At 37.9% G+C, this 19358-nt stretch overlaps 1 protein-coding gene across 1 annotated transcript; it reads left to right on the plus strand.

Moving 5' to 3' along the window:
• On the plus strand, positions 3177-7458 carry LOC109843047 (elongation factor 1-alpha). The gene is made up of 3 exons (XM_020411981.1): positions 3177-3284; positions 5008-5474; positions 6281-7458. Exons 2-3 carry the CDS (start codon positions 5013-5015, stop codon positions 7160-7162), a joined length of 1344 nt encoding a protein of 447 aa, XP_020267570.1. The 5' UTR covers positions 3177-3284; positions 5008-5012; the 3' UTR covers positions 7163-7458.

Here is a 19358-nt window from a genome sequence, read left to right on the forward strand (position 1 = left end):
ACTCCTGCCTTATTTGGCGTTGGTGATCGCCGAGCACCGGATCTGAAAATCCCAGTCTCCAAGCCTTCAAAGTTGTGATCTTTTTTTTAGATCTGAGTCTTCAATCCAGCAGGGCTTCGCCTCTCTCCAAAATTTCCAACCTCCGAAACAAATGAGCACAAGGCCTATTTATAGGCACTCAGAACTGTGCATTTGCACAGTTCTGAGCCTAGCCACCCATGGGTGGCTCGGCCTTGGCCGAGCCACCTCAGGGTGGCTCGGCCTTGGCCGAGCCACCCTGGGGTGGCTCGGCTTTGGCCGAGCCACCTCAGGGTGGCTCGGCCTTGGCCGAGCCACCCTGGGGTGGCTCGGCCACCGAGCCACCTCAGGGTGGCTCGGCTTGGGCCGAGCCACCCTGGGGTGGTTCGGTTTCGGCCGAGTCCCCGGGTGTTTGTCCGTTTCGTCCTTTGTTTCCGGTTCGGTGGCTCGGTTTCGGCCGAGTCCCCGGGTGTTTGGGCTTGTGTTCGTTTCGTGGTTCGGATTCCGTCATTCGGGTTCGATTATTCGTGATTTGATTTAGACTTCGACTCGGTTGGAGGTGGCTCGGCCTTGGCCGAGCCACCCTGAGGTGGCTCGGCCTTGGCCGAGCCACCTTGGGGTGGCTCGGTTCAAAGCCGAGTCCCCCGGGGTTTGGGCTTGTGTTCGTTTCGTGGTTCGGATTCCGTCATTCGGGTTCGATTATTCGTGATTTGATTTAGACTTCGACTCGGTTGTGTGGTTGACTTGTTCGGATTCGATTTGTTGATCCGATTCCTGATTAGGCAGTAAGTCCACTTCTGAGTTCAAGTCCGAAGCTTGATTTCGATTCGATCACGATTCGTCCGAGTCTGTATTTGGTTGAATGACTCATTGATGAATCAACCCGTTGGCTTGATTCCGCACGTGAGTGGATCCATTCCATTGTTTACGTGCGGTTCATCGGCTTCGTAGCCTTGTTATCCCGCTTCGTCGCGTGTCGTTTGGCTTCGGTGTTGCGGATTAACGATCTTGTTTGGATACGTCGCCTGATGGTTCGTTCTGTCGAATCGGCATCGTCGAGCTGTGTAACGGGACCTATAGGCAATTTTATACGCCTACACACCTGAATTGACATTGATAAAAGGCATATCTAGCAAAGAAACACTGACCGAGTTCCCCTCGAAGAACATATTAAACAATTATGTTCTAATTTAAAAAAATATTCTTCATGAAAGATACAAGAAAATTTAGTAACTACTTATAAATTTTGTACTTTATTCTAAAAATACCGAAGGAATCATAAACTTATATAAAATTAAATATAAATAATATTGCAATAAAAACTAAAGTGAAGCCATTTATCAACTATATTGCGAGATATAATAAACTAGATAAGATGAAGAAAATCACTATAATGGATAAAAAGTATGCACATGATACTTAGTTACCATAACGTAAGTGAAAAAAATTAAAATTGATTTTTTTAAATAGTGGCACGACTCTGCAAGTAACCTTATCTGGGGATATGACTACCAACGAAGGATCAATTTTTAAGAACACAATCAAATATAAGCATGTAATAGTATTGTTAGATTTCAAGATCTTTAAATATGAAGGTAACATATTTTACAACTAAAATTCTTATTAAAGACCACTAAACATAAAATTCATCTTATATGTGTCTCAATTTTGTATGAAAGATATGCATGTCATTATAAATTGTGTTAATAATATATCAATCCAAAGATATAACTTATTGAAGAAATAAAAGATAGATAAGCAAACCAAGCAAACATCCATATAACACGTAAAAGAAAAAATATTACACTTTAAAGCTAATATGTAGGGCTCATTCAGAACAAGCTGCTAAAACAAAAGCATCTCCATCAAGGCTCTTTATAAATACAACACAAATTTAAATTATTGAATATTTTATAAAACAGCTTAATTTTCTGAGTAAAATCAGGAAGCTTTAGAATGGATTTTCTGAAGTGTACTAGAGTTAGCATTAATATTTTTTAATGGTTTTTTCTGAAGTCTATCAATGATTAGAAACAAAATTTATATTCTCTTTAGTTTCATTCTAGCCCACTTTTAATTAATCATATTGACTTATTGGTTTTAATTATCCATCATTCCTTTATAACGTTATTTTTTTCAAGTGTTTTTTACTTTTACAACATTATACCTTCTCAAGTCAAGCTTGGTTTCATGTCGATCCAAATAACGCGAAAATTCAAATTAGTTTTGGATTACAATTATTTCTTATCAATTCAACTATTAACATGAAAAATTTAAATTTGGTGTATCCCATTCAAACAAACATTAAATAAAATAAATAATCACAATAGTAAAGTTTAAAAACATGAGTGAGCAAAAACAATCAAAGTGGAACTGAAGAACAAAATTTAGTAAAGAAATAAATCAAAAATACTTAATCATAATATTTAACCACGTGCATAAAACCTAGTTTCAAAAGAAATGTGCCATTATCTCAACTTTTACTCAATAGTCATTCTAATTGATCATAGTAAATGCTATTAAGAAAAATCTCTTATATTTAAAATAAATATAACTGAAATAATCAAACTGATGATAGATTTAAATTTTTTTCTGATCTTACCTTGTACGTGCATATGCACGTGTGCGACAATCTAATCCAGATAACAGATTCGAAATACATTTCCTCCTATAAGGGGCCGTTTGGTTCATGGGAAGGGCATTGGGCTTTGGGCTTTGGGCAGAAAGCCTGCCAAAGTGCCAGTTTTGACAGGCTTTCTGTCCAAAACACCTCTTTTAAAGATATTTTGGGCAGAAAACCTGTCAAAACTGGCACTTTAACAGGCTTTCTACCCAAAGCTCAATGCCTTTCCATGAACCAAAACGGACCCTAAATATAACAACCAAATATTTATCTATTGAGACATTTGCCGTCATTTAAGACCTTGAGCAGCAAGGAGTTCATGCGGACCCAAGCCTCCCACACCCGAGGAAAAAAAGAAGAAGGAAGTTTCTTTATTCTTAGCGTGGGGCCCACGCAACCCCATCCAACGTGTCAGCATCCAGTCCAACCAAGCCACAACCAACGGTCGGATCCCATCTCTTTCCGCAACCGTCCGATCCGTCAATCCAACGGCCACAGCAGAAACCCTAATCTATCCCCTCGCGATCTCCCACTCTCTTTCACTATAAATAACCTAAACGAGGCCCATTTCCAAAACCCTCCCTCGATCTCCCTCTGCTGTCGCCTCTACTTGCAGCTCGAGCAAGGGTTTGATCGTTTCAATGTGAGATTTCTCTCCTCTTTCTTCAATTTTATTGTAGATCTTGTAATTAGCTCCATTTTAAGCTCGGTTTGATGTTGATCACGTTGAAATTAGTCAGATCTGAGCTGTGTAGGATTTTATCTTTGTTTTAGTAGGAAAATTTGATGTTGAGGATGATTATTTACGTTGGAACTTTAGATTATGATGTTTTACTGTTAGTTTTTGCCATGGATCTAAAGTTTCTTGATGAATAGCTTGTTAGGCTGCCGATTGATATTTTGCGTGTAGGGGTTTAAAGTAAGGGTAAAGTTTCTTATGTGGAACCTAAAATTTGTATTTTTATCTTCGTTGGATTTTTGAAAATTGAAATTTCTGGATAGGAAGATTAAATTCATTTTAAAACTATTTTCTGGCATTTTTTAATGGAAATGAAATAGTTTTTGTTGAAATTGTACGGTAGAATATGTAAAAAATCAACTGTTTATGTCTTTTTTGCATGAGAATTGAATTAGTGCTAGTAAACCCATCTATAATTTTTCAGGGGTATGTTTTTGGCTATTGAAGTTAGTTACTATTGAAAACTCGTTTGTGTTGCTTTTATAAAACTACAGAAATTTTATTTGCTAAATTACTCTAATATTCCGAGTGATTTGTTAATGAGAAGTTCAAATTGAAAATATTAAATAGTCTTCAAATGATAGATCCCCTTATAATATACTTTATGTAGATAATTACTACATATCAATTAGTTTTTCATGATGTAGAAGAAGGGTATACTTGCCTTTTTACCTGTAGTTTTATCTCAATAGCTAGATATGCGTTCAAAATGTTATCTTTAAATCATTCTTTGCATTGATAATTTGCCTAGTGGCTATTGCGCATTTAGCTGTCACTTTTGCCTCTTCTTTCAGCTACTAGAGACATTATGCAACTCTTGTTGGCTTTGTTCTGGGGGCATACATGGATGTTGTTATTTAGGGAGTTTTCATATCCTGAGTTACTTTTATTATCTTGGGATTTCCTTCTCTCATACATTTTGAATGACTTGACACCTTTCATTAGGCACATTTCCCCTAATATGTGATTTTAACAAATTGAAAATAGAAATAAGGAACTGAAAAAGCCTGAGATTGAACATGACATGCTTTCCAAGTCCCTTCTTGCTATAGTGGGATTCATCAATGTAGTTGTTAACAGGAATGAGGTCAATGTATTCTATCATATAGTTTTCTTTGAAGGTTCGGCTTTTTCAAAGAAATCTGTATATCATAATTGTCTTGTGTTTTAGCACTTAATATTGCTTCCACCTAAGATATACTCTATATTCATAAAAAAACTACTTGATTATTGTACGATTGTGATATTTTGTATCAACGGATTTTTTGACAACTTTAGTGAGCAACTATCCTGTATCTGGTAATTTTGATTGGTTTTTGGTTTAAGGTAGGTGTCTTTATTATCATTTTTTATATAGCATGTTTTATCCCTAAAGTGGAATATGGTGCTTAATAATTGGTCTAGAACTATGTTTAGTTCATCCTCTATTAGGGTTTGTGAGACTACATAATAAATAATTACCAATGATCGATCTTTTGTTGGTGTCTGCTATCTTGAAGCTGTTCTATTTTTAAGTTATAATTGCATCTTTTATTACCATGTGGCGATTTCATATCATAGAATGTGCAGTATATGCTATATATGTAATCTTGTACCTGTGTTAAACATATCTTTTACAATCTTTCAGTCACCATGGGTAAGGAGAAGATTCATATCAGCATTGTGGTCATTGGACATGTCGACTCTGGTAAGTCGACCACCACTGGCCATCTCATCTACAAGCTAGGTGGTATCGACAAGCGTGTGATTGAAAGGTTTGAGAAGGAGGCTGCTGAAATGAACAAGAGGTCATTCAAGTACGCCTGGGTTCTTGACAAGCTGAAGGCAGAGCGTGAGCGTGGTATTACCATTGATATTGCTCTCTGGAAGTTTGAAACCACCAAGTACTACTGCACGGTTATTGATGCTCCTGGACATCGTGACTTTATCAAGAACATGATTACGGGTACCTCACAGGCTGACTGTGCTGTCCTCATCATTGACTCCACAACTGGTGGTTTTGAAGCCGGTATCTCTAAGGATGGACAGACCCGTGAGCATGCTCTTCTTGCTTTCACCCTTGGTGTGAAGCAAATGATTTGTTGCTGTAACAAGGTAAAACACATTGATTTCAGCTTGATACCCATTATCTGTGATTGTACACTTATTAAACGTATTCTTGCTTGCTCGCAGTCAGCAGTATCTTTGTGTTTCTTATTTTAACTTCTTTTATAGTATCATGTTTTTAGTATTATAAAATTATGTGATAGATGCGCAATTTTATGTTTTGCTCTGATCTTTCCTGTTTTATTTCTCCTTGTGTTTGCATTAAATGTCAGTTCCATGTGATCTCCTGTTTCCTTCATGTCAATTCTTACTTCTGTAATGTTCTTTTTGCTAATCTTCATATATTCTCTTTTTTAAACCTCTACATTTACGTGTTCACGTTTTCCTCCTAATGTTAGTGCTTAGTCAGTTTTCTACTTGTTTTCAAGTTCTAAATTTTGAAATATGTAATCATATTTGAAAATTTTCCATGTAAATAAATTTTTTACCTTTTAGATGATACTATTGCTACTGCTTTTCTGTAGTATCAGCTTCTAAAATGTCCTTTTTATTTATAAATAAAAGTTGACTTTATACACTAGTGTAATTACTATTGCATTTCCTATATTATGTACTTTCATATTGTTCTGTTTAATTTTTTAATTGTTATCCTACATTTAACCTTTTGATGGGTAATTAAAGGAAATGATACGAAGTTCTGTGATATATCATGTGATTCTAGTCATGTGTTCTGTGTTTCATCTCAACATATTACGGAAAGGAACTTGTGAATTTGCTAGATATAATATAATACTTTATATCTTAATGTCTTTACTGGATTCTCTGTGTCTTAATATTTTTTTCTTGTCCTTTAGATGGATGCCACCACACCCAAGTACTCCAAGGCCAGGTACGAAGAAATTGTCAAGGAAGTCTCCTCGTATCTCAAGAAGGTCGGTTACAACCCTGACAAGATCCCCTTTGTTCCCATCTCTGGTTTCGAAGGTGATAACATGATTGAGAGATCCACAAACCTCGACTGGTACAAGGGGCCAACCCTCCTCGAAGCTCTGGACCAGGTCAATGAGCCCAAGAGGCCCTCCGACAAGCCCCTCCGTCTCCCCCTCCAGGATGTGTACAAGATCGGTGGTATCGGTACTGTCCCTGTGGGCCGAGTTGAAACTGGTGTCCTTAAACCCGGTATGGTCGTCACCTTTGGTCCCACTGGATTGACTACTGAGGTCAAGTCTGTTGAAATGCACCACGAAGCTCTTCAGGAGGCTCTACCCGGTGACAATGTTGGATTCAATGTCAAGAACGTTGCAGTCAAAGATCTCAAGCGTGGATTCGTTGCCTCCAACTCTAAAGATGACCCAGCAAAGGAAGCTGCTAACTTCACTTCGCAGGTTATCATCATGAACCACCCGGGTCAGATTGGAAATGGATATGCACCAGTGCTCGATTGCCACACGTCCCACATTGCTGTTAAGTTCTCTGAGATTCTCACCAAGGTTGATAGGCGATCGGGTAAGGAGCTCGAGAAGGAGCCCAAGTTCCTGAAGAACGGTGACGCCGGTTTTGTCAAGATGATTCCGACCAAGCCCATGGTGGTCGAGACTTTCGCCCAGTACCCGCCTCTTGGGCGTTTTGCTGTGAGGGACATGAGGCAGACCGTTGCTGTCGGGGTTATCAAGAGTGTCGAGAAGAAGGATCCCACGGGCGCTAAGGTCACCAAGGCTGCTGCCAAGAAGAAGTGAGAGCCTTGTCGTAGAGAAGCTTGATGTCGCTGCTGTGTGTCTGTTGTTTTCCTGCTTTCTTCGGTCTCTCTGGGTTTGCATTGCATAACTGGGTTTCTTGACTGGAGATGGGCAGAGTTCATTTTTGGTTTCAATTGGCCAGTTTTGTGAGGTGAGTTCCAGGTTTTTTTCTAGATGAAGTTAAAATTTTAGCCTACAGAACAATGTTTAATTTGGATGTTATTGGACATGTTTGTCATAATTTTGCTACATTTTGTTGTTTAAATGGATTGCTATTTGTGCTCTGTGATCGTTTCTATTGCTCTTCAATTCGTTTGTGTTTGTGGTTGTGCTTTACATCTCGGGCTGTCTTAGATGCTGCCTTAACTGTTTGTGCTTTTCATCTCACGTTGGGCTTTGTGACTGGTGGTTTATTTTCCCTTTGGGTTGGTTTGATTTAATTCCAAGCAGAAAACCTTAGGTCGGAGTGCAAGGTCATTTTAAAGTTTTAAAGTGTGAGAATTGGTTTTGAGTATAGAATCTCACGTTATTTCTTTTACTGAATGATTTGGGTGGAAAATGGGTGCAAATCTGTACCACTTAATCCCTTCACCACTTTGTAGGAATGTACATCTCAGTTGGAAAAAAAGGAGTTGATTAGGAAATTGTATTAATTATATTCTGGTAATTTGAGTTGTGATGTAATTATACTGGTGACCCCTAGCAGTGGGTGGTGTATGGCGTAGTCCGGACGAAAAATAAAGATGGTCTAAAAAACAATTTTAAAAAAACAACAACATAAGAGTGCTTTGATTAGATATTGATAAAAAAAACAAAGTTGTATCGTATCATTCGCATTCAAAATATGAGATACATCATAAACGAGTAGTGAAGAACCGAACCCCTAAAAAATCCCCTAAAAACCTAAGAAAAAACCAGTTTGTTTTAAGTAGATGGAAAAAAAATTCTCACCTTTAGAGAATGGCTGAGAAAGTTATTTGTTTACCCCCCTAATCTACGTCTCCCTCGAAGTAGCACTCTGGCATTGGTAATCTCGTCATCAATATGGTCAAATCTTGCATTGATGGTTGCTTTGGGTTCTATTTGAGGAGGCTGAGAGAGAGAGAGAGAGAGAGAGAGAGAGAGAGAGCCTTTAAAAGAACGATGAGAGAAAGGTTGAGAGAGAGGGGTGAGAGAGATGGAAAGAGAGAGAGGGATGAGCTTTTAGGCCCCGTTTGGCAAAGGGTTAATGAAGTGGGGTTAAAGAGATGGATTAATGTACTTAGCCCATTTGATAATCCGAAGAACTAAATTATTAACCCGTTAAATAAATTTTATTTTAGCCCTTATGATCAGTTTTAGTGTTTGGGAATAACAATAATTTTGACTATTTTCTTTATAATTAGAAGGGTTAACTCTTATTCCATCTAAATAGGAGTATTAGTAAACCCCTCATTTTGAGGGGTTAACTCATTTTAACCCCTTTAGAGGGGTTAAGTTAACCCTTCTATATTTTTTATGTTTGGCAAATTATGGAGGGTTAACTCACTTTAACCCTTATATAGATTTGTTGTGTTTGGCAGGTTAAGAAGGGATTAAGTCTCCTTAACCCCTCACTTAACCCTTTGCCAAACGGTACCTTAAAGAATGATGATGAGAGAGAGGCTGAGAGAGAGGGGTGAGAGAGATTATCAGTTATCTCCCAAAAGAGTGATGAGTCTTTAGAGAGGCTGTGAGAGAGAGAGAGCCTTCAAGAGGGGGGATAAAAAGTTAAACACATATCCTATGCAGCAATATATTAATTTTTTGACGGGTACTATGCAACATGATAAAAATTTTTTTTCACTAGCTGCCCAGAGCAAGCCTTGAACAGCTAGGCCTCTGACCCCTAGAGTTTGCTATCTACACGATAATTATGAGATTCTCGAGATTAATAAGAGCAAGGGCAGCAAGCTCCTTGCGTCCCCTCTCAAGGCCTATGTGGCGGTGGGAGAGTTTGCAAGCCCTCCAGCAAGCTCCCAAGGAGCTCCCAAGCCATCTCCTTAGGCTGACGTGGACATTGAGAGCTTGGGAGCTCCCAAGCGCTCCACAAATTTGTGGAGCGCTTGGGAGCTCCCAAGCTGTGCAAGATTTACAAAACCACCCCCCCACAAAAACACAATTGCAGAGTGATCAAAATCTGCCCAAAAAAAGAAGCAAAAAATCCAACTTTTCCAAAAGGAAGAATGCTCGATTAATCAAAATAGTGACTTTGACCGGTTCTAACCTGATAGACCATCTCCGATCGGCAAGTCCCCTCTCCGATCGGCAAGTCCTCGGCAAAATAGAGACTTTGACACGGGAGATGAAGAGACGTGGATTTGATTCAACGGGAGATGAAGAGGTCTCAAGGTCTGGGTTTGGGGTTGGGGATATGAAGAGGTCTCTTTTGAGATGAGGGGAGATAAGAAGGGGCTTGGTATTCCTGATGAGAATTTTAAGTGGCTCAGTCTCTTTTGTTTGTTTTTTTAATGATTTAATGAAATAGAATAGATACAAAGATCTGATAAATGAAATAAATGAGCAATTAGAGTTGAAAAATGACCGTTAAGTAATGGGTAAAATATTAAAATAGAAGAGGGTTTTTTTGATATTGGTGGAGCTCCTAACTAGGAGCTTGTTGGAGCTCCATAAAAGAAGGAGGGCCTCCCAAGGCTTATTTTTTTAAATTTTTTTATTCTAAAATGCTTGAGAGCTCTTGAGAGCTTGGTGACTAGGACTTCCAACTAGGAGCTTGATGCACTTGCTCTAATTGTGAGATGGATAATTATAGTTACACAGATAATTTCTGGTGTGCTTCAAGTTCATCATATAAGTACAACTAATAATCTATGGATCATTCATGTTGATGTAAGGATCCTAGGTTCACCTGTGTAATTAAAGGATATCTCTGGTATCATAATGTAATTTAATCCTAAGATTTTTCTAAATTTTGCGACTCTTTTTTCACTAGGGTGTAAAGGGATTGAATTGAATACTGCAAAATTTGTTTTCTGCCCTATTTGTAAAATTCGATTTAAATACGAAAACAGAGTGCAATTTTGGATACTCTAGGGTTTGCAATGTTACACGCATGATTTCAAATTTCTCCAAATTACTTCTTAAATTCATTTTTCACACGTTTCCGTCTTTCCGCTCTTCGCAGGCTCGTACTCTCAGCATTCGCAGCTTATGCACGTTTCCATCTTTGAATTTGATTCCTGTCTGTCTTAAAAACGCCTTAGAAAGTATGCAATCAGTTAAATATGCCACGTCATTTATATATCCATTCCAATTAACTATTGACACGTGGTCAATCTCAGCCCGGTCAGCTAGATTCCCCGACGAGCAACTACCTTTTTAGTTTTAGCAATTTGACTTCCTTTCCTTATAAAAAACACTTCGACGAAAGGATTGAGGTGCTCTTTAATTAGGTGGCAATTAAAGACGGTCCAATTTTTTTAATTGTTATAGTCCATCTTAATTTCAATGGTTGAGGTCCTGCTACATAAAGTTTTCACTATCACAAATAGTAGTTTTCACTATAATGATTTTCATGTTTAATAGTTGTTTTCAACGTCATGGTGGTTTTCATGATCACAAGAAAAATATTACGTGGCGTGTTCTCACCTATTGGAAGCGATGTAGATGATAATGGTTAAGAGCAGGGGAGGATTTACATACAGTCCAGGGGGGCCACGGCCCCCCTAAAAATTGGGGGAAAAAATTAGGGTGTTCTATTCCTCAAGCCCCCTCAAAATTTTGGGGGGAAAATTAGGGTGCTCTATTCCTAATTTGGGAAAAAAATTAGTTTGTGAATATTAATTATTTAAGGGTTTTTATGTATATATTAATAGTAAATATATTACCATGAGTAGCAACAAGATTAATAAAGGGGGTTTCATTGAAATTGAAAATTTATGGAGAGATATTTAGCGAATGGGCAGAATGAGCTCGTGGTCATCAAGACATCACCATTGGGCATCATTATCGATTAGACTTTTTTTATGTCGCGATCGATTCACAAATGCAAGAAATTAATGTGCGTTTTAGTGAAGATGCGACAGAATTGTTCATGCTTAGTTCTGCCTTAAATCCTCAAAATGCATCTGAGGCTTTGAGAATACAAGATATATGCAAATTGGTTGGCAAGTTTTATGCACAAGATTTTACAAGTAAAGAAAAAGAGAGTTTGAAGATGCAACTGAAACATTATGAGCATAATGTAGTCAAAGGGTCAGACTTCAAAACTCTTTCAACCATTTCTGAGTTGGGTCAATGGTTGGTAAAGACTAATAAATCTGCTACATACGACCTCATTTCTAGAGTGATCGTACTTGTGCTTACTCTTCCAGTTTCTACCGCTACTGCAGAACAATCATTCTCAGCTATAAATATCGTCAAGACTAGACTTCGAAGCAAAATGGAGGATGCTTTCCTCTCCGACACATTAATTGTGTTTATTGAAAGAGAAATTGCTAAAAGTCTAAGCATTGATGCTATCATTGAAGGCTTTGAAAATTTTAAGGAACGTCGAATTCCTTTTAGTTAGAGAAATTTTAGTTATAAAAAAATAGATGATGCTTATTTGATAATTTTTTATATAATATTTATCTTCCTCTTTTGAAATATTTTGGAGATATTGATGTTAGCTATTCTACTCGTTTTATGTGGGTTGTGGTATATCTCTTGTGAATAAAATTACATTAAGAAATTTTTTTATCTATCTTTTGTACGCGGCCCCCCCCAGAACTAAAATCCTGGATCCGCCCCTGGTTAAGAGAATTGGACTCTCTTTAATTACCACCTAACTGAGGAGGATCCGAGTTCCTAACGAAAGTTGCGTACAGATCTCAAGACCATCCATTTATATTTATTTGAGGGTTTTTCTCCGCACTTTTGAATGGAAGCTTCGTAGTTATGTACTTTTCTGTATTTTGCCTCAAGTATAGGTTTGTTATTAATTTAATTTGGGGAAAATATGTCTACGCCGCAAAAATAAAAAGCTATAGTGACCCAGCCCCTCAATGTTTTTCCTATGTGCTTTAACCCCAAAAACCCTAAAAATTTGGTCTGACCCCTTTTCACACTCTCCCATGAATTCCTTCCAAAAGATTCCGAAAATACCCCTTCCCCTTTTCTTCTTCTTCTTCTTCTCCTCTGTGTCTTTCTCCTCCTCCCCCTAACTGCTCATTTCTCCTCTTCTTCTCTCCTCCTCCTCTCCCCTAACCCTACATTCCCCCAAAAACTATACCCCTTAACCCTTCCCCTAAAAACTAACGTGCCTCTCTCTCCCCTCTCTCTTCTCTTGCTTAGACTCGTGTAAGCTCAAGAGAACCCCAAAAAACCCTAGATCTGAACTCAACCCTCCACAAGATCCCTCAAAAGTTGTTTATCGTCGACGTCCCTCGAATCCGACGACAAAGGATGATCTTTGAGAATCATTCGCCTCTTCCTCTGCATCGTTATAGCCCACCGTCGGTTCTTCTTCTCCGACATCCTCCACATCTGAGGATGAGGACAGTGACGAGGCAATGGTGAACCTGTTGTGCATGAAAAGTCAAAACCACTTTTTTGAATGTGATGGGTTGTGTCTCGGAGGCCAGGGAGGCCGATGAATTGAGGGAAATGGTGAGAAGGAAGAGGCTCGATGAGGATGTTTGTTTTAAGAATGCGATGATAGGGATGTATTCTAGGTGTGGGAGGGTGGGGTTTGCGAGGATGGTCTTTGATGGGATGGTGGAGAAGGATTTGGTGTTGTGAAGTTCGATGATTGAGGGGTATGGGAGGGCCGATTTGTATTTTGAAGCGTTGGGGGTTTTTAAGGAGATGAGGGTTAGCATGATCACTATCGACTATGTGGCTTTACTTGGTCTGATCGGAGCTTGTGCAAAATCGACTCTGGGGGCACTTAGGCATGCTCAATTTGAAAGACCCTAGAGGGGGAGGGGGTGAATAAGGTTTATGCTAATTTAATCCGATTTAATACCAATTAAAAACTTATTAACATTTATATCCTAGCAAGTATGATATACAACAAGTATATACAAGGATAAGCAATTATCACAAGGGTGAAATAAACATAAACGAGGTAAACAAAATAGTGGGCAATATGAACAAAAAGCAATTGACAATGACGATATAAGATGAACACAAAAATAAGTGCACCAATGACAAACACAAATAAGCGATATGATCACGGAGTTCAGTCAACCACTTGACCTACGTCTCCGCTCCTCACCTCGAGGAGATCTCCACTATCACAACCGGGTTTTCGACGTCACCCGAATAACGTTTACACATCACAATCTTGGTTTTCTAGCTCACCGAAAACTCTCTCAATTCACTCTTGCAATCACACTCTACACCCTCTAAGTGTTAGTCTCTAGCCCGTATTCTTCCTCAAGTGCTTAGATTTACCACCTCTCACTAGGCTTTACTACCGACGCCACTCCTCTTGGAACTGACCCCGTCTCTCACCATACACTCCTCTCGGTGTACAAGTGTATTACAAAGTGATCTCACAATTAAAGCTCGATACAACAAAGTTTGTTCTCTATAATGGATGAGAACAAATTGTAACACTACTGGATTCACGACCTTTAGCGACGGACAATTATGTCGCTAAAGGTCTAAATTCTGTCCCTATAACTTTTAGTGAGGAAAAAAAAACAAATTCCGTCGCTAAAGGTCCGTTTGTACATTGAGGGTCCCTAATTGCACCTTTAGCGATGAAATTTCTATCGCTAATTGTCAGCGACGAGGTATTAGCGACAGATTTTCCATTGCCGTATTTTTTTTAAAAAATAAAAAAGTATTAGCGACGGATATTTCCGTCGCCAAAAATAATATTAGGGACATAATATTCGTCGCTAAATGTTTTATTTATTTTTTTAATTTTGTTTTTGTGTCCGTTTTCCGTCGATAAAACTATTTTTAACAATGGATATTCCGTCGCTAAAGTTTTAATTTTTTTATTTTTTTTCATGTACGTTCTCTGTTGCTAAATATATATTTAGCGACGGATTTTCCGTCGCTAAAAATGATAGATATTTTTAAAAAAAATTTGAATATAAAAAAAACACTGTACAATATCGATAATAAATTTAAAACCCATGTTCAATTAGCAGTATAATATTCAATCCCACACATATATCACACATATATTTTAATAAAAAAATAAAAGTATCCGGACATATTCATAATAAATATTATTTATACAACACATGAAATTGTTTTCAAAGTTGAGTTAATTACAATCAATCAAACCTGATCATCTCCATCATCCTTATTACCAGCTGCACTATGACTACCCCCGGCTGCACCTTGTGTAGAAGTCTCGGCTTACAAATATAAATCAAATGTTAACAATGGTGTGTAACCGTTAACAAGAGTGTGCAAATATAAATATAATTCTCCCAACACCACAACACAACACAACACCACACCACAACACAACAGAACACAACACCACACCACACCACAATACAATACAGCACAACATCACACCACAACACAACATAACAACAACAATAACAACACCACCACCACCACCACAAATCCCCCAACCCCACCCACCAACCAACCACACTAACCAACCAACCCACCAATCAATACCATCACCACTATGAACGCACGCACCATCAACACCACCATCACATAAAAACATTATAAGTATATATTTTGGGCTTTGTGTTAGGGTTAGAGTTAGGGTTTGTGTGTAATAATTTGTATCAATGTGTATCGGTGTGTATGATATCATTTAGTCACGAAGAAAATTCATAACTAAGTAAGAATTGTATATTTAATTCATTTAATTAAAAAAAATAAAGTATATATATTACCTGATTCGACATAAACCGTCTCCTATATGCCTCCTGAGGCAGAGTCGACATAAACTGTGTGAACTCCAATTCTCTCTGCTCCCGGCGCCTCCGTTCTTCCTCCGCAATCCGCTGATATGTTGTTTGATGCGACTGTCAATCTTCAATCACTTTCAACCGCTGCTCCATCGAGTCTTGATATGAACTGCTTCTTGGTGTTCCTGGTGGTGCTGCAGACTCGTAGGTGCTACTAGACTCGTGCGGCCTCTGCTTAGATCCTCTCCACCGGTATCTGTTCTTCCTACTTGGTCCAATGACCGTCTTAATGATGGAGTCCTCCTCCTCTCTACTTAGTCGGGCCGTAGTGCTAGAATCGACCTGAGACTGAGACATTTGCTCCTGTAACTTGACATGTAATTTCTCCTGTGATATATCAAAATAACCCGGGCAAGTCGACTTATTAATGACATATTGTTATGAAATTGAGTATTCAAATGAACTGCTACTTACAGACAGATCCTAGTTCTTCGCTTTCTTCTCTACATCGGCGTAATTCGGGCTCCAGGAAGTCAGAATACGATCTGCAAAATGTCCAAGATATCTCCTTCCCTATTTTATTCAAATATATCATTAACCCATAACACATAAATTATACTCAAAATGATAACTTAAAATCTAATATATTATATACCTCAAGCTCCAATTGATGATAATGCTGGATGAAGGACCTGGAGCCCCCACGATACTCGTAATTGCGAGGTGCGTTGCGGTTCCTCCTTGCTATTTCAGCTTGAGCTTGCAAAACAATGTCAAATCAAAAAATATAGAAATTCAAACAATAAATAAAAATATGTACTTTAATAATACCTAAATTCGTCCTTGTCCCAGTAATCGCAAAGTGCAAAAAAATCTACTCCATCCACGCGCTCGTCAAGATGCTAGAAGCGCTCCGATATTTAACTTGAATTGCATTGCTTCGCTCCGATATTTCCTTCCATCTTCCAATGGATATGATCGTGAATGCTCGATTCCATCCATCATCTAACACATTGTTTGCCTAGAATAAATAAGAAAACACAAACACTAGACTAACAATATTAGTTATAAATTATTTATTAAAACATCATCCAAATAGAAAGACCAACAATCTCGCTCTTTTTTATGATGACAAACAATTTACACAAAGAGTATTTAAAATATACAACAAAGCACAATACTCATAAATATACTCATAATCCACTTGTTTTTCCTCCATTTGCAACATCAAAAATGGGGAAAACAAAAGAGATGAGAGAGCGAAAGCTCCCCCTATAAATATGCATGAGTGAGTATAAAAATAAATAATAGAATAGGGAAGACTCCCCTTATTAAAATGCCTTATAGAATATATACAGTAATGACCAAGGCAAGCATATGTGAGCAAACATGGATATAAAATATGCTAAACATAACTCACATACAAAAGGCCAATGAGAATAAATATGTATATATAACATCATGAAGGGTGTTACGAAGATTTCAAGATGTATATATACAAACCAAAAATTTACCATTCTTGCCCTAAAGAGATAAAATGAGGATCCAAAAAGGCATCATTTAAAAAATATTTATGAAGGAGGATCCATGAAGGAAAATAATCTGCTTATAGGTAGGGGGACAAAGAAACAAAATCAAGAAATGATATTTTCAAAATAAATCATAACAATATATGGATTTATGAAAAAAAAAAGAATGAAGAACATGAGAATCATGAAAAAAAAATTCAAAGGAAAACAAAGCATGAGAACCATGAAAATCATGACAAACATAAAGATCCAAAAGAAAACAAATCACTCATATGAAATCATAAATCAAAATTTAAATCATAATAACATCAAAACAAATTGATATCATTTTTTTTGACAAAAGAAAGGCAAGAGAGGTAACCATATCAAGCTCTAAAGCTTGTTCCAACCCATATAAAGACTTTTAGTGCCCAGTAAACATGATTTAGGAATAAACACCCAATAAATCTGGGGGTTGCTCAAACACAAACCTCTCATGATAATCAAAGCCAAAAGAATGAGAAACATGAAAAACAAAGTCTTGGCATAAAAAAATTTTTATTTTCAAAATTTTCAAAAACTCATTTTCAAAACCAATAAATGAAAAAAAAACACTAAAAATCTTGGTTTAAAGATCAAATTTGTTTTGGTACCCAAGCAGTCTTGGTACCAAAAGATTTAGAGACATGACCCCTATCATTAAAGCTCAAAGCCCTAGGGTAATGATCCAGTTTGGGCGCATGTGGTGTACGAACACGGTCAAAGCAAAAATTGAGTAAATAACATTTCCGATTGCAATAAGTGCAATGAAAGAGACCCATTTGATTTTGTTGACCATAAACTTGTGTACAAGATTCAGTTGCAAAAATAGGTTGTTCTTTAAAATTATTTTACAAATGAGAAATTCTTCTTAAATCAAAATAAATTTTGGCCAAATGACCAAATCTACCACAATAATCACATTGATAAACACTAGCATGCTTATGATGAGCAATTGGTGCATGTAAATGTGTGTGTGATGAAGAAGCTTGATGGGATGCACAAACATGATTAGGATTGATAGGTTTTTGTGCATTATAATAAAATTTAGCAATATGGCCTTTCCGGCCGCAAATAGAGCATTTGTAAATCTTGTTATACATGTGTGCATAGTGCGTAGGTTTCTTGGAAGAATTAACATGGGACTTTTCACACAAGTCCATAAGCTTTTTATTATTTGCCATACATGTTTTTAATGTTGAATCTAAAGAAGATATGCGATGTTTAACTTGACTCAACTCATCATTTTGCATACATGTATAGGAAATAGAAGTACATGAAACATGATTGTTTGCGTCAAAAGTTGGTTTTGTTATGGAATTCATTATATCTTTGGTCGATTACAACAAATTCAAAAGAGATAGTCTTTTTATAAGACTTCTTTTACACAACAAAAGGAAAATTACAACTTTTTAGAAACAAACGCAGGATCGTTGTTTGGATCGCTGCTTGCGTGGGATCTTTGCCTGTGCCGGGAGCGCTTTGACTCGTGGACCACCGAATCACAAATTCTGATTGAACCGTGAGGGGTTTAATGATTCTTCCTTCGTTTATCGAAGTAAGAATTTGAAGCGAATATCTTATCGATGTAAGATGTTCACTCTTCTAAAGATCAAGTCAGAGCTTAGATCTCTAGGAATCGCCAGAAACTTCTTGAGGATGTTTGTGCAGAAGAAATACTCTCTTTCTTGCTCTAATTCACCAAAACTCAAGGCTCTTTGCTCTAATCTGCTCTGGAAATGCTCAGCCTCTGTCAATGATGGCCATAGGAGGGTATTTATAGCCTCCTTGGACGATAACTGAAGAAATAGCCGATCAGCAACTAGCCCTTTAGGCGCGGCAGTTGATGCTGTCGCGGCTAAAGGGTGCGACAGTCGACACTGTCGCGGCCAAAGAGCGCGGCAGTCGACACTGACGATCCTAACTGTTTAAAGGTTTGATCGTTCAATTTGTGGACCTCTCGTTCATGGAACGAATCGAGAGGGGATTTTGGCTTTGGTCCTAACTGTTTAAAGGTTTGACCAAGATGGGAATTTGAGACGATCCTAACTGTTTAAAGGTTTGATCGTTCAATTTGTGGACCTCTCGTTCATGGAACGAATCGAGAGGGGATTTTGGCTTTGGTCCTAACTGTTTAAAGGTTTGACCAAGATGGGAATTTGAGACGATCCTAACTGTTTAAAGGTTTGATCGTTCAATTTGTGGACCTCTCGTTCATGGAACGAATCGAGAGGGGATTTTGGCTTTGGTCCTAACTGTTTAAAGGTTTGACCAAGATGGGAATTTGAGACGATCCTAACTGTTTAAAGGTTTGATCGTTCAATTTGTGGACCTCTCGTTCATGGAACGAATCGAGAGGGGATTTTGGCTTTGGTCCTAACTGTTTAAAGGTTTGACCAAGATGGGAATTTGAGACGATCCTAACTGTTTAAAGGTTTGATCGTTCAATTTGTGGACCTCTCGTTCATGGAACGAATCGAGAGGGGATTTTGGCTTTGGTCCTAACTGTTTAAAGGTTTGACCAAGATGGGAATTTGAGACGATCCTAACTGTTTAAAGGTTTGATCGTTCAATTTGTGGACCTCTCGTTCATGGAACGAATCGAGAGGGGATTTTGGCTTTGGTCCTAACTGTTTAAAGGTTTGACCAAGATGGGAATTTGAGACGATCCTAACTGTTTAAAGGTTTGATCGTTCAATTTGTGGACCTCTCGTTCATGGAACGAATCGAGAGGGGATTTTGGCTTTGGTCCTAACTGTTTAAAGGTTTGACCAAGATGGGAATTTGAGACGA

This window comes from Asparagus officinalis, chromosome 5 (genome assembly GCF_001876935.1).
Source record: "Asparagus officinalis chromosome 5, Aspof.V1, whole genome shotgun sequence".
Lineage (NCBI taxonomy): Eukaryota > Viridiplantae > Streptophyta > Magnoliopsida > Asparagales > Asparagaceae > Asparagus > Asparagus officinalis.

Coding starts and splice junctions, on each gene's coding strand:
- LOC109843047 (XM_020411981.1), top strand. CDS start 5,013: ATGGGTAAGGAGAAGATTCATATCAGCATTGTGGTCATTGGACATGTC. Junction 5,475..6,280: donor TGATTTGTTGCTGTAACAAG/GTAAAACACATT, acceptor CTTGTCCTTTAG/ATGGATGCCACCACACCCAA.